Genomic DNA, 16,490 nt, shown 5'->3' on the forward strand with positions numbered 1-16,490 from the left:
GGGAATGGGTGGAGACCATTAAGAATCTGCGCTGGAAGTGACTAAAAAAATGCTGAACAACCCAGGTAATCTCCCCCCCCCAAAGCCCAACAACTGGCAATTTGAGCCCCCCAAAATAGGGGGTGTCTTACACACAGAAGAGTATGGTAAATACAGGAACTTGGACTTGCTAAACAGCACAAGTGTAAAATTTGATTGTGCTGCCATTTAACAAAGCAGTAAAATGAAGCAGAGACTTCTTTGAGGTTGGAAGGATAAACATCCACCATCCATTACTCATGACCTGAAGATCTTGCTGCCCCTTTCTATATTTGAATGTACATATTATAATTACCAGTAGGTATCTACTTGAGCACATGCCAGCATATATTAGTGTATATTTATTTTTAAATTGGGATTGATGGATAATTCTTATTGTTAATGTGAGCTCATGATTATTTATCTCATATTTGCCATAAAAACTATATTTACATGAGGAAGGACATAAAAAACGATTAAAGAAATCTTTATATGTTACTGGGGGTGGGGGAATATAAATGCAATAATTTCTACTATATTTTCATTGCTTGTTTTGTTATAAGTGTGTATCTGCAATTATATATAACATATTCCTAATCAAATATGTACATTACACACACTTAAATTTAAGCAGCAATAACAAGTTGAGAAAAATTCCCTTTATGAAAAACTGCACACTGGTTTTCTTCCACCCTAACAATCAGAGACAAGATGCTGCGCTAGATCAATTTAAAATAAAGATCCCAAACCCCTCTGCCCCAGATGGCCTATGACATCTTTAGGAAGCTTGGGGTGTGTGAGAAGGGCTCTGCAATTATCATCATAGCAGTGAGGCCGGTGCTCTTACCATCAGCAATGAAGTGCTCAGGAACATGGAGTGTCACCTTGACAGTCAGTGGGCAGGACAGCTGAGTACCACACACCATGGCCAGGATGCAGGAGCTCACGGCAATTAAGGTAAGTGCTGTCTTGTTCACAGGGCTCTTCAGGGAACCTGGGAAGTAAAAGAAAAACTCAGTTACAATGTGAAGAGAAAGATCAGAGCCCATTCTCATCTCAATCACCATACTGAGGCATGATAAAGAAAGTTTCAGATTTGAGCCTTCAAACTAGCTCTGACCAGAATTTTCATCACCAAGGTAGTAATGGCATTTTCAGTACCTTCTTGGGTAGCACCCCAACAATGGAGAGCATAAATAATTGAGTAATAGGCACAAAAAGCATTTTTGTGGTTGGGACAGCTGGAATCCCAATACATTTTAGGCTAGAATAAGGTCTCCATCTTAGGATATTTAGTTCAAGAGAAACTCCTGTACAAAAGCATGGTTATACATGTTCCTGTAAAAGAAGCCACACAGCCATGCTTTTTGAAGAGAAGTTTCTATTGAACTATTCCCCCCCACCACCAGGGAAGGGATTTAGCTTGAAACATGTTGGGATTCCCATCTCCCCACTCGCCCACCTGCCTATAAAGCACTCCATTTTGAATTGATGACTCAATCCTTTATGATACCTATCTCTGTGGTCCCTTGCTAAAAAAGGAACAATATGTGTTTGTGGAAAACCAGACTATGCTTCTCCTTGCCATCTCTCAGGGGTTCACCTACATTTACCTGCTACAGGTACCGTAACTGACATTTGCAGAAGGAACATCAAATCTGGTGCTGTGAAATTAGTCACTAAAGAAACTCCTTTGTTCGCCCTTCTTTGTGGATCTCATTTACAGAACACTTAAATCCCCCCCTCCCTCATTCCCAAACACATTGGAGCAGGGGAAATGTTATTAAACTTTAATTGATAAAGGAAGATAACTAAATAAAAGACACAAAACTATTTCCCCCTTACATTTTACATAAGAAGCTGTTGTCTTCTGAGAAACATCAATAGTTATATAATTTTTTTCTAAAGAAAATTAATACACTTTTTACATAAAAGAATAAAGAAAATCAAGTATTCTCCAATGTAAAATCATTTATTGGGAAATCAGCTGGAATTGCAGAGCACATAAAAGCTGGAACTTGGTATGAGCTACAATGGTACAGAGACAGCAAAATCCGTTTTGTTAGTCACAGAAAGCCTTTTCATCGCTCAAGGTCATTCTTGCAAAGGGCCTCTCACAGCAAGTGTGGGCTAAAATAATTTCTGACAGCATGAAGACAGGCTCTTTGCAGCCCAAATCTGGTGCTAGACCAAACCCAGCACAGGAGAGCCATGAGGGTCAGACAGTGCTTCTGTGCCCTCTCTCTGTGGACCAACTGTCTTAACATCCCACATGCCAAAAAGCTGACACCTAAGAAATTATTCAGAGCCAGCAGAACCTTTTGAGTCTATGCAGAGCCAAGATACGCAGCAGCTCCAAGGAATATTGTGCTGCAGTTGGGCCTCCATCAAGACCAAAACTGGTTCTCCCACAGAGCTTGTTAATAAAGCCAGTTTAATGAGGGAAAGTACAAGTTACAGTGCTAGCAGAAGAAAAATTGGCAACCCTACTGCACAACACAAAGACCGTGAAACTAATTGAATGAAAGCCCGTTGCCCTTTCTTCCTTCAAGTTAAGAAGGCCAAAATGTTCTCTTTGCAAAAGAAAAAGAAACGGGGAGGGGGCTGCGGAAACAAGGAAAATGCCAACACCACATGAACATCGAATCCTCCTTTCCTGTAATAATTGGGTCAATTCTGCTATAATAACACAGTTTGAGCAAGAGCAGAGAACAGGCCACACAGATTTGAAAGTTAAGGAGAAATACATGCACCAAAACTAAATAAATATTTGTTCCAGGAAGGGAAGGATTTCAAAATCGGAACTGAACTGGCAGGCAAACCTTGCACACTGATTATTATTCTCTGAAAGCCTGGACAGCTCCCTACAGGCAGACTACCAGTAAATAGAATTGTAGGCTCACTCATACTTCTGCTTGCCCCATGCCTAGAAAGCATGGGTCTGAGAGCTTTTTTGGCTTGACCCTTAATTTCTAGGCCTGAGCAGTTTTTCCAATGCCCTCCTCCTTTCCTAAGAAAAACCCACTCTTTAGCTCTAAATTGGAACAAATAGCAATCCATGGAAAACCCGATTGCCGTTTGTTCCGACTGAGAGCCAAAGTGCAGTTTTTCCCGGAGGAAAAAGCAGCAGGACATGGGGAAGTGTGGATGAGTGCTGAGAGTTCACACACTCAGTGAAGAACTGTCCCAGCCCAAAAAAGGTCCAAGATGCACTGGTTGCTTTTAAGATAGGCAAGTGCTCACATTACATAATTCTGCTGTTCCACACTAAAATATGTGTTGCATTCTACAAAGTATCTATCACAAACATCAAAGCCTTGATCTCAGCTTGATCCCAGGAGGTAAGTGGGGAAACCTCAGTAAGTGATCAAAACAATCTCACTTTTGAGATTCTTAAAAAGTATTTTTAAACCATTTTAACTAAGCCTAAACTGGTTACGATAATGACATTTTAATGACTACCTGCTCCCATATGAGCCCACTTGGCTATAGTGGTTCATTTACCAGAAGCAATGTATTTAGTATTAACTCTGGAAGTATATACTTCATTCTGACCAAGCTAAGCCACCTAGAACAAAATACAGTGGTGCCCCGCAAGACGAATGCCTCGCAAGACGGAAAACCCGCTAGACGAAAGGGTTTTCCATTTTGGAGGTGCTTCGCAAAACGAATTTCCTATGGGCTTGCTTCGTAAGATGAAAATGTCTTGCGAGTTCCTGCGGGTTTTTTTTCCTTTCCCCCCTTTTTCTAAGCTGCTAAGCCGCTTATCTGCTTATCCGATAAGCCGATAAGCCGCTAAAAGCCGCTAAAAGCCACTAATAGCGCTAATAGCGCTAATCCGCTAAGCCGTCAATGGGCTTGCTTTGCAAGACGAAAAAACCGCAAGATGAAGAGAATCGCGGAACTGATTAATTTCATCTTGCGAGGCACCACTGTATACATCAGTATAACACACACACCCAATATCGCAGAATCACAGAACTGCAGAATTATAGAAATGGAAAGTACTCCAAGGGTCATCTAGTCCACTCCCTAGAAATGTAACCATAAAACCTTCTCCCTACCCCCAATTCAATTTAACAGCATCAAACATGGAAGTGGGGAGGAAAAGGCTCAATACGTTTTCCTGGACACTCGTTTTGTACCATTATCTTAGCTAGCAACTCGAACTACTGTTGCTTGTTTTCGTTAACACGTAGGAATTGCTTAAACTGCTTTGGAATTGTAATCAAATCTTTTACTTGAAAACTGATGCTACTACCTCTTGATTTTCAGGTCTCTGCCTTCAAACTGTTACTAGAGTTTCCGTACAACACAATATCTAGTTGTCAAACATTATTCAGTTGATTATTGAAATATGATTTAATACCACTTTCATAGTGTTCTGAAAATGTTTTGGCAACGCCTGGATTAAGCATGTAGATTACAGGTGTGCCTTCAAATATTTTAACTGTTACACTTGGTTCGCTGTGATTAAAGTCAATGTCATCACATGGGGGGGAGGGCTAAAGCTGGGACCTTTTGTATGTACTCTACCATTGAACTGAGTCCCTTGAATTTTTACTTGCAATAGGTAAATGGCTACTATTCCCCACCCCCCACCCCCCATGATGTCAGCCTTAGAAAATCCTACTGCTATTTTACATCATTTTGATGGATATATTTTATGTATTGTACTTTTATTGTGTATTTATTTTTGTATTGATGTGTATTCATGCTGTTCGCTGCTTTGGGGACTAAAAAGCAGTACATAAATAAACCATACCATGCAGCTAGTATTAGCCAATTATTTGGAGGCAGATAATAAAAAATGAGACTTAATTGTTTTCAACTCTGTAACTTTCTCTGCACCTGGAGAGCATACACAATGTGCACATTGCATTGAAATACACACCAAGAGATAAATGACTTAACACGAGACCTTTAAAAAACAGATGAATTTAAACTTTATGACCCAGCACTAACTAAACAGACTGCAACAGAATCCTTGGATTTCAGGGCTTATTTTACGAACATGAAAGTAACACCTATTCATCCCTTGCCCCAGAAGCTTAAAGCTGTCAAGAAGCAGGTTTAGTCAAGAAATGAGAACATTAATTGATTCAATGATGGTTGGGGTAGTGAACAGTGCTCTGCTTCTACAGGAGTCACACACACACAAACACATGTCTGAGCTCTACGAGAGAAACATTTAGACCAGAGGTCGACAACCTAAGGCCCATGGGCCAGTTCCAGCCCATGAGCTTCCTGGAACCGGCCCATGGCCGTTCCATGGATCGGCGTGGGGATTCCGTGCTCTTTCTTTTCGTGGTGCCTTTTTCTCGCTGCAGGGACTGACTTCCGGGGCAGAACAGCACAGGAAATAGTGTGTGCGCAAGCATGTGCTGTTTCTGGCACACTTCCGGAGTGGAGGAGCGCCCGTGTGCATGTGCACACGCTATTAACAGCACTCTTCCGACCCGGAAGCACCTTGCAAATACAGCAGAGTTTAAATTCAGGGGCAAGCTTTTTGTCTTGTGGGACAGGCTTTATACCTTTATGGTATGTTTCTGCAAAGACTCAACAGCTGAAATGTAGCTGAATGCTGAGCAGCAGAAGCTTCTCTCAAGAAGAAGAGTGTGCCCAGTGTAGTAATCCTTGAGGAAGAGGGCAAGAAAAGGCCCTGAAGCAAGAAACCCTTGTTTAAGAGAACAAAAGAGCAAGAAGATTTTTTTTTTAAGGGGGAGGGGGAGAGGCATGCAAGCGTTTGTTGTCGTTTTTTTTTTTTTTAACAGGAATGGCATCCAAGCATCATTGCCATTTTCAATCCAATCAGCTGCCACTTAATTAGTCTGGAAGGAAAGCTGGATTCTGAAACAAAGGCTCCCTGTGGTGCCCTGTAACCCTGGGCATGTAAGCAGTGTCTGCCAGTGTCACACGCCTCCTGGCCTCTCTTTCATGACATTTTCCATTGGCACCAATTAGATGTGCTCTGGACTCGCTGGGGGCAGACAGGCTGCTAGAGAAAACGTCCCATGAAGTGGTAGATTCCTCTGAAGATTCTGAAACTTTCAAAAGAATGACAGAAGCCAGAAGTTGGGGGTCAGCAAAGGAGAATAATAAGCACCCCAGCATGGCTTACCTTACAAGTTTCTTCTTCTCCTCTTATTGCACTGGAGGGTTAACTGGGTCTGCATTCACACGCCCATATATTCCATTTTCTCAGCAACATCCTGTTAATTTCTGCTTTATAGCTGAGCTTTCACGTGGTGTAAAAGCCTCTACCAGAAATATAGCAGAATATGGTGCTCATTTCTGTGTTATTTGCAAACAGATTTTTTCCTCCCTGAGTGCTAAACTTGTGTTATATTTCTGGAAGCAGATTTTACGTCACGTACAAATATAATGCAGAATTTAATAGTTAGGGAAACACTGGGAAACAGGCACATTGCTAGATTTGATGGAGACATGCACAACTCTGTATGGATTTATGACTATCTTTAATAGCTCAACCTCCTCATAACAATATAGTCCTAAATCAACTTTATAAATACACAGTTGGGAAATCAGCCAACCAAGACATAATGAACTTTAATTACCCAATTTTTAATCAGCACAAATTTTGTTAACTGGAGCCAGATGTGGATGCCAAAATGCCTAGCAATCAGGTCTCTCTTTCCCACTCCATGGCAGCACTTGATATTTCATTGAAAATTCCCACCTCAAGATAATTACAGGAATACGGAAAAGAGCTGGGGAGGGGGGGTGAATGGGTCATCCATGCTGCTTTGAACCTGCACCAATCTCATTAAGATGAAAGGAAGTCACTTGCGAGAAGCTCTGGTACACAGCAGCCGCAAACTCACAGCAGCCCTATGTGTGTGGGAGGAAAGGGGGGGAAACTGTAGATCACCAACACCTCAAGGAAACAACCAAGCATGGCAAAATCGCCCATGTACATGCCCAGTTTCCTTTCGCAGACTTAAGGGAGGGGTGAGAATTGCCCACCAAACGCCCAAGAAGGCCACACTTGTCAAGGGAGTTCACTGTGTAGTAACTATCCAGAGTTATGTTCAGGCAGAGACTCATTAAAGTAATTCACACTACCAAGTACCCTGCAACTCAAAAACTAATTACAGATTAAGGTAAAGGTAAAGGACCCTTGAACAGTTAAATCCAGTCAAAGGTGACTATGGGGTGTGGCACTCATCTTGCTTCAGGCCAAGGGAGCTGACGTTTGTCCACAGACAGCTTTCCAGGTCATGTGGCCAGCATGACTAAACCGCTTCTGGAGCAACAGGACACTGTGACGGAAACCAAAGCGCACATGGAAACGCCGTTTACCTTCCTACCACAGTGGTACCTCTTTATCTACTTGCACTGGTGTGCTTTCGAACTGCTAGGTTGGCAGGAGCTGGGACAGAGCAACGGGAGCTCACCACCATCCAGCGGATTCAAACCGCTAACCTTCCGATTGACAACCCCAAGAGACTCAGTGAGGCATTGCATGGAAGGGGCGGGTGGGAGACAGGTTTCCTGTTAAATCTCTGCAGTCTACATTGCTTGTTCTCAAGGCTGCTTTTGAAATCCTTCTGCTTACCTAGTGATGGGTGAATCTACCATTGTTTTGCTTCTCTCAGTTTCTCATTTCCACACAAGTTTATGATTAAAAAAAAAAAAAACCAGCAGCATTTTAGTGTGCATTTCTTCTAATATATGCTCATTTTTGTTACGCAATTTTGCTTAACCTGACCATTTTCCAAGGCAATTTCTTCAAATACAATCTATTTTTCGTATGTTATTTGCACAAATGTCTTCATTTTCATATCCATCTATCATATATCTATCTAATCTCCATGCATATATATGGATCATCAAGTTCAGAACCCTATTTTGCTGTTCTGGGTGCTCCCATCAGATGAAATTATCTAGGTGGCTACCAGATGGAGGGAGAGTCTTCTTAGTGATGGCACCCCAGCTGTGGAATAATTTCCCATTTTTTTATTTTATATGGTGAGCTGCCCAGTGAAAAACATTATTGGAAAGCCTACATAAATTCCATAAATAAATAGCTGAAGCACTCCATAAAGCCGGCCCACATGCTAATCAAAGGGTGCAAGATAACCCCTGTTGAATAAAGCACAATAAAACAAGCAAACAAAAAGAAATTCCTTAATTTATGGATTATGAAATATGTCCCATTGTCAATCAGGTGAATTCTACATCAAAAGGAACACAGAATGCTACAGGGGCATGGGAAAGCCACCAGTTGTTTGCATTATTTTGCTTCCTGAAGCTCTCACTTGACAAAAAAAAAATGGTTTCTAGTACTTATGGCTGAAAAGATGTGTTTTCAATTATGTGGATACTGCCTGGTGTAACCTGCAAAGTTGGAGGGAGGTGCAGTAGCATTTTCAGCATAGGGAGGAGAGTTTTCAGCAGCCTGCAGAGCTTATTGCTTATTTCCATTTTTAATAACAAAGTAGAATTATGCAAACTAATATATCTTCTTGGTTTACACAAACTGCATTTAGATCTTTTTGCTCAAAATGTGGGGTGGAGTGTGGGTGGGTCTTGACAGAATGTTGTTGGCACAGAGCAGGGGCAGCCAGAGGCATTTTGGAACCTGAAGTGAAATGCCCCACTGCTGCCCCCCACAACGGGGGAAGGGGAACTCCACAGAACCATAGCTAGGGGGATCTAGCCAGGGTTTCTGTCCCGGGTGAAGCCTCCAGAGGGGCGCCATTGAGGCTCCCAAACTCTCAGCATGTCTGGGCTTCAGCCGAAGAGAAAGATGAAAAAGTGAACTGTTTATTTCATAACTGATCCCTGTGGAAGAAGAAACAGATGGAAATCTGCTGGGAGTTTTAAGGAAGATTTTTTTGAAAAAGGAGCTAGAACATATTTTCTTTTCTGAAAAAGCCATACTTCTATTTATTTATAGACAGCATTTCAACCCAAAAAAAGTTCAGGAGGTAAACTTAAAAATGACTTAAAAGTATACCAAAAAGGACCAATATTGGAAAACCACATAAAATTGACAAAAATCTCTACTTATCTCCAAACTGCTAGAATAAATAAAAGTGTGTTCAACTTTGAAAGATCAGGAAAGTTGAAGTTGAGGCTTGAAGAACTAGTCCACTGCCAATTTAGCACAACTGCCTTTAAAATCTTCCCCCTCCACTTCTATACAAATATTTTTGCTTTATTCTCTCTTTTTCCTCTTTCTTGAAAAAAACCTATGATTAATTAACCTTACACAAAGAATTGTGTTCAATGCTCAATGGATGAAATTCCACTCATAAGTTAACTGATTTTCTATCGTAATTAGTGTAACTATAAAACCTAAAGTATATTTCTGTTAATGCTCTGAAGACTAATTAGGCCACTTCTTATGCAATGATCTTGGCTTAAACAATAAAATTTACCAACCTTGCTTTCATAAGTTGGCTACTTAGCCAAGAATAAACAAGTTATTCTTAGCTATGTAAGAAGTTAGTAGGGTTGCCATACTGTATTTCAAAAAGTAAAAATCCAGACACAAACTTCCCTGAAAATGGAAGTTCTGGGAACTGTACTTTACACAGCCACAGCAAAAATGTCAAAGCCACTTCACAAAGGTCAGTGGATGAGGTGCATCAGCAGGGTGACTGTTCAATCTAAGCATTTTAAATTGTCATCTATTAAGGAGATCATCATGTCTCAACTGGTGCATTGCATTAAAAATATTTGACAGTTTTTCAACAATATTTGACTGGTGAGATGCCCAATCCTACTGAATTTTCATTCACAAGAGAGGAGTCAATAGAGCTGAGCATATGACTGGTCTCATCAATCTCTCTCTTTACTAACAGTAATGCATCCTGTCAGAGAGCAGTGCAAAACAATGGGCTATCATTGGGCTTCTTTTGGTTTTGTCCATAGATACACACCTCGGGAGTGGACTCTCGCTTAAAAAGAGAAAGCCAGGTCTATCAGAATCAGTATTAACTGGAGAACACTTTCCACCTAGTCTACCACTCTTCCTTAACCAGTAGTCCAGCAATTGACATGTTGGGGAAGTACATAATTGTGGCTACCTGTAGAGTAAAGAGGATAATTTGACTGATGAAGGCAGAATCCACACACATCTCCCTCTTCAAAGCAATAATCTACCATGGGTGATAATTTGCAGCAGGATCAATGGAGACAGCGAAATCTTTGGCTTAAGCAGCAGGAACTGCCAACTCCCACAACCGAGCACTCTGCATGTTCTATTCAGCCTGTAGAGTCCTTGAAGCCTTTTGCTAATCTGTCTCTAATACTCAGTCTCAGTAGACTTTAGGAGTTTTAATGCCTGATGCATTGAAATAAATATGCTTTTCTGTAAAGACCACAATGCTTCAAATATTGATCTCTTGTGTGTGCATGCACGAGCACACACAGGGTACACTGGCAATCTTATGTGAACATTATTCCCCACTGTTTTAAGCCAGATACTGATGCATACAAAACCTATGAAGAGTCCTATGACAAATAACTGGCACATCTTTACCTTTTGCAAGCCAACAAATTCATCATATTATGGAGTCCCAATAGGGAAAGGAAGAAGAAAATGGTGCTGCAAACAAAATAAATGGAAATACAAAGCCAACAAGGAGTGAATGGGCCCTGGAGGCTGACTAGCTCATAGTTCATGCATTAACTGGGGGCATTTATGGCCAGAATGCAAATCACGGTGTACACAGCTGCCCAAGAGAAGGGGCAGGTTCTAAAGACATGTGGGCTGGTGATGTGGCTGAGAGGATGAGGGCTGGCCAAACTGTCAGTGGCACAAATAGAAGTGTGGAAATCCTGATCAACAAGTTTCAAGGAGAATTTCCCCATTCAAGAAGGGAAACTAAATAATGTCTCCTTACTTCCAGTTTAAGAGTTTGTCAAACTGCAGCAATTGATCAGTATCTCTCAAATACAAACAAAACCATGTAACGTATACATCTTCAACAGGAATAGGAAATGGGTTGCCAAATTTGTGCAGATAATCCCAAAAGATGAACAGTCCTGACAGAGAGACATTAAACAAACAAACAAAAATCCCACAGCCAAAGAAAGTGGTCTTTCTTAGAAAAAGGTCCTGTTGAGGATACTATAAACATGGATCGGTTCTTTTTTTCCCTTTTCCTTTTGGAAATGAATAAATCCAATTAAAGCTGCCATTTATTCCTATTTTCTGAGCTGGCTATTCATACTCCAGAGAGTCCTGGCTGCTGGTGGGCATCATTTCATTTTTATTCAAAAAATGCCCCTGGGAGAGGGCACAAAGCTCTGTCCTTGAGGTTGAAATGGGGAGAGAGGAGAAACCCACTCCCAACCTGAGCTCTTTGGGATATAAAGTCACTATGCAGTTTGGAAAGTTGTTTGGTTGCTATGCATTTGCGTACTTGTTAAAATGTAATAACTAGATTTCACATTTCTGACATCAAGAAGTAGGATTTCATCTCCAATTGGGAACAACTATGGGACACAAAGCCTAGGACTTGCCGATCAGAAGGTCAGCGGTTCGAATCCCCGCAATGACAGGGTGAGCGCCCATTGCTCAGTCCCAGCTCCTGCCAACCTACCAGTTTGAAAGCACGTCAAAGTGCAAGTAGATAAATAGGTACCGCTCCAGCAGGAAGGTAAACGGTGCTTCCGTGTGCTGCTCTGGTTCACCAGAAGTGGCTTAGTCATGCTGGCCACATGATCCAGAAGCTGTCTGCTGGCCAACACTGGCTCCCTTAGCCAGTAAAGCAAGATGAGCACCGCAACCCCAGAGTGATTCCTGACTGGACTAAACAGTCAGGGGTCCCTTTACCTTTACCTTTTTACATGCCATTTTGAATCAAGCTGGTGGGTTGAACTTTTAAAAACTGCTCTCATTTTAACCATTGATTTCAAAGGCTGCTAGTGTAATAATAAATACAGTGGTATCTCTGGTTAAGAACTTAATTCGTTCTGGAGGTCCGTTCTTAACCTGAAACTGTTCTTAACCTGAAGCACCACTTTAGCTAATTGGGCCTCCCACTGCCGCCACTGTGTGATTTCTGTTCTCATCCTGAAGCAAAGTTCTTAACCCGAGGTACTATTTCTGGGTTAGCGAAGTCTGTAACCTGAAGCGTCTGTAACCCGAGGTACCACTGTAAAGTAAAAGACCATCTTGGCCTTTATCCACCAGGTCTGGGAGGGAAGAGCCCCGACAGACTTCAGATACAAAAACTGATGCTGCTAAAGAAGCCAGAGATGATCTCAGCTGTCTGTTAGTACAGACCCAAGTCACTGAGCCTGAGCTTCCATAGCTGCCACCCACCACGAACCACCACTGGCAGCAACAGCAGCAGAAATGTTCTATGATTAAGATATGATTCTATATTATGCTCTAAGTTTATTTTATTAGGGCTGACATACATTTGGACGTAGATGGAATACTGCATTGGGGAGGTGTCTCTTTTTTTTAGATATTGCTCAACAACTTTGCCAAATTGTTGGAAGGGTCCCCTAGTGTCATCTAGTCCAACCCCCCCCCCCCCCGCAGTGCAGGAATCTCAGCTAAAGCATCCATGACACATGGCCACCCAACCTCTGCTTAAAAACGTCCAAGGAAGGAGAGTCCACCACCTTCTGAGGGTGACCATTCCACTGTCAAACGGCTCTTACTCTCAGAAAGCTCTTCCTGATGTTTAGTAGGAATCTCCTTTCTTATAACTTCAAGCAAGTGATTTGTGCCTTAGCCTTCGGAGCAGGAGAAAACAATGTGGGTTGTAAAATAAAAATAAAGTGGTATAGAAATGAAATACAGTGGTACCTCTGGTTACGTACTTCATTCGTTCCAGAGGTCCGTTCTTAACCTGAAACTGTTCTTAACCTGAAGCACCACTTTAGCTAATGGGGCCTCCTGCTGCTGCCGCGCCGCCGGAGCACGATTTCTGTTCTCATCCTGAAGCAAACTTCTTAACCCAAGCTATTATTTTTGGGTTAGCGGAGTCTGTAACCTGAAGCGTATGTAACCTGAAGCATATGTAACCCAAGGTACCACTGTAAATTATTAATAAATCACGCAGCACCTGGTTGAAGACAATTCTTCTTGCACGCTCTCTAATGCCCGATGTTGTTGGTTTTTTAAAAAAATAGTGCCCGTCAATAACTAGGAACATGAGCACCTCTGGTAGTTACATTTACCCCACTGTCTGTCTCTCTACCCTGCCACAAATCATCTAAATGCCCACTCTGCAAAAAGGGGGGAAGTACAGGTGCAGTAGGCTTTTTGTTCCACGTTGCATCCTTCAAACACTTTCTTTTCTGTCCATATTGTTTCCAGAGAAGAAGTGGATGTCAGGTAAACATAGCAAACGTACAGCCTGCCTGTCCGCTTGCCCAGAACTGAGGGGCTCAGTTTTTACTTTCACTTCTAAACCACTTTATTTTATGGGAAAGCATTCGGACATCCCACTAAGCCGTGTACAATATAAAAACAATAAAAGGTAAAGGACCCCTGACAGTTAAGTCCAGTCACAGACGACTCTGGGATTGTGGAGCTCATCTCGCTTTACAGGCCGAGGGAGCCAGCATTTGTCCACAGACAGTTTTTCCGGGTCATGTGGCCAGCATGACTAAGCCACTTCTGGTGCAATGGAACACTGAAACCAGAGCAGCGCACAGCAATGCCATTTACCTTCCCGCCAGAGCAGTACCTATTTATCTACTTGCACTCCGATGTGCTTTCGAACTGCTAGGTTGGCAGGAGCTGGGACCAAGCAACAGGAGCTCACTCCATCACAGGGATTCAAACCGCTGACCTTCTGATGAGCAAGCCCAAGAGATTCAGTGGTTTGCACTACAGTGCCACCTGCATCCCACATAAAAAAACAGTAAACAATATCATTAAAACAAAAATGCAACATAAAGGCAGCAGTATAAAAGCACCAGTTTTAAAACAAAAGACGAAAAAGCAATACCTGGAAGCAGGAGCATAGGTGGCTCTGCACTCAGACTTTTTCTGAGTTTTCCATAAGTTGTGAGAATTCGCTGTGTATTTGATATGTATTTGCTACCTAAATAGCATTGAAGCTATATAAACCTTTTACCTATATAAACCTGTGCTTAAGAGACACCATACCATTTTTTATCACGTATTAAAGCATTTATGGGGGGGGGGTCCTATTATTCAAAACACATTTCGCTTATTTTCATTCTTGTAAGTCCAATTAGTTCTCTCTGTTCGCATTGCTGATGGGCTTTCTGTGCCTACCTCCCTCCCTCCCTCCCTTCCCTCCCTCCCCCCCTCTCATTCCTCCAGAGTGGACAATTAAAATCAATGGAGTCAACTTTGCTTTCATTTCCCTGCTCTGGAATCAGATGAGAATCATTGATACATTGAGGAAAACTGTTTATAGATATCTTTTAGATAGATTTTTGCATAGCACTGTTCTTCAGTACAAATCAGATGAAATCGTGGCTGATTCATTGCTGTCATATGCCTTAAACCAGAGGTGAATTCTGGGTCAGATTGAAGACAACGTGAGCCTCAGTGCAAGAATAAAATAGATATGATGTGATAAAATAGTGATAAAATAATTGATCCTGTCAAGAAGCAGGGGGCCATTCTGTTGATCAGAGCTTATGGCTGAAGTCTTCTCAGGTTTACCTTGAAGTAATTTCCACTGAAGTCAGTGGGATTTCTGAATAAACCATGCACAGAACATAGTTGCCAGGTTTATGTAAGGACAAAGCTAACCATACTGTCATTTACACACCTCTAAGTTCTACTATCAGGGACGCGGGTGGCACTGTGGGTTAAACCACAGAGCCTAGGACTTGCTGATCAGAAGGTCGGCGGTTCGAATCCCCATGACGGGGTGAGCTCCCGTCATTCAGTCCCAGCTCCTGCCAACCTAGCAGTTCGAAAGCATGTCAAAGTGCAAGTAGATAAATAGGTACCGCTCCGGTTGGAAGGTAAACGGCATTTCCGTGCACTGCTCTGGTTCGCCAGAAGCGGCTTAGTCATGCTGGCTACATGACCTGGAAGCTGTACGCCGGCTCCCTCGGCCAATAAAGTGAGATGAGTGTCGCAACCCCAGAGTCGGTCACGACTGGACCTAATGGTCAGGGGTCCCTTTACCTTTACCTTTACTAGGTTCTACTATGACCTGTTTTCACTGGGCTCCAGAGTAAACAGGGAACTTGCAAGCAACCAGACCAAGGGGGCAGAAACCAAAGCTGTACCCAGGGCCAGTCCAAGGTCAGAGTCTCAGCAAGTCAATTAAACATTGCAACCCTACTAATAAACCTGTGTGATGGGGACACCAGCATTCACTTTTCAATAATCCCAACCCTGCTTTATGTCAGTCTATTTACCAAATGCCCTCAAAGACTTACAATTTACCCTGCTTGTTAGACAAAGTAGCAATACCCTTGTAAGCCATCCCTCCTTTGCCTCCCCAGCAAACATGGTAGTATTTTATTTCCTGTGAAACAAGAGGCTCATTACCATGCAGCGGGCATGAGTGGAACGATTAGTAAAATTTGTTACCTGCATGCTTGGAACAAAATTAAATTAAAAGTGTTGCTTTGCTGTCAAGATAAGGACCAAGCTAGAGTGCAAATACTCAATTACTTTGGTAAGACTGTATCAGATGCAATAAAAAAAAAAAACCATCCAAAAACCTGGACCGCTGGGAACAGATGTAAATGTCATTATCTCTATTGCAGCCCTGGGGACGTTAAAGAGGCAACTGAAGCAAAACAGAGCCCTAATCACTAAGACAGGAAGGGGAGACAGGTTTTGTGTGGCATGTTGGAATAATGGGTGATAGGCTAGGGGGGGTTAGTGGGGATGTGGATGGGGACAGTTTACCTGCTTTTTCCTTCCATGTTTAAGCATGGACTGTGTGAACCTGTTCAGTATTGTGGGGATCTTCTTTAGTTTATTTTGGAGAAATGGGTATGTCATTGTAGGGATTAGGAACATTAGGCATTGTAGGCATTAGGAACATTAGGAAGAAGTTTCTGACAGTAAGAGCTGTTTGACAGTGGAATTTGCTGCCATGGAGTGTGGTGGAGTCTCCTTCTTTGGAGGTCTTTAAGCAGAGCTTGACAACCATATGTCAGGAGTGCTCTGATGGTGTTTCCTGCTTGGCAGGGGGTTGGACTTGATGGTCCTTGTGGTCTCTTCCAACTCTATGATTCTATGATTCTATGATTCCATTTTATAACTACAACAACTACAACAAAATATTTATACCCCGCCCATCTGGCTGGGTTTCTCCAGCCACTCTGGGCATCTCTCAACAGAATATTAAAAACACAATAAAACATCAAACTTAAAAAACTTCCCTAAACAGGGCTGCCTTCAGATGTCTTCTAAAAGTCTTGTTTATTTCCTTGACATAAAAGCTGTGTACACAGTGGTAGCTCCAGTTGCGGAAGGGATCCGTTCCGGAGGTCAACCCGGATCCCGAGGTTATCGTAACTGGAGAGAC

The 16,490-nt window shown here is 42.2% G+C and overlaps 1 protein-coding gene across 2 annotated transcripts in view; it reads right to left on the minus strand.

The window, feature by feature from the left end:
• ASTN2 (astrotactin 2) overlaps positions 1 to 16,490 on the minus strand; it is a 658,777-nt gene that overhangs the window by 336,260 nt on the left and 306,027 nt on the right. For both annotated transcript variants that reach the window (XM_081847443.1, XM_081847444.1), the window contains exon 6: positions 866 to 1,012. In XM_081847443.1, the coding sequence (XP_081703569.1) occupies positions 866 to 1,012 (147 nt within the window). The remainder of the gene's footprint in view (positions 1 to 865; positions 1,013 to 16,490) is intronic.

This window comes from Podarcis erhardii, assembly GCF_964252035.2.
Source record: "Podarcis erhardii genome assembly, chromosome: Z".
NCBI lineage: Eukaryota > Metazoa > Chordata > Lepidosauria > Squamata > Lacertidae > Podarcis > Podarcis erhardii.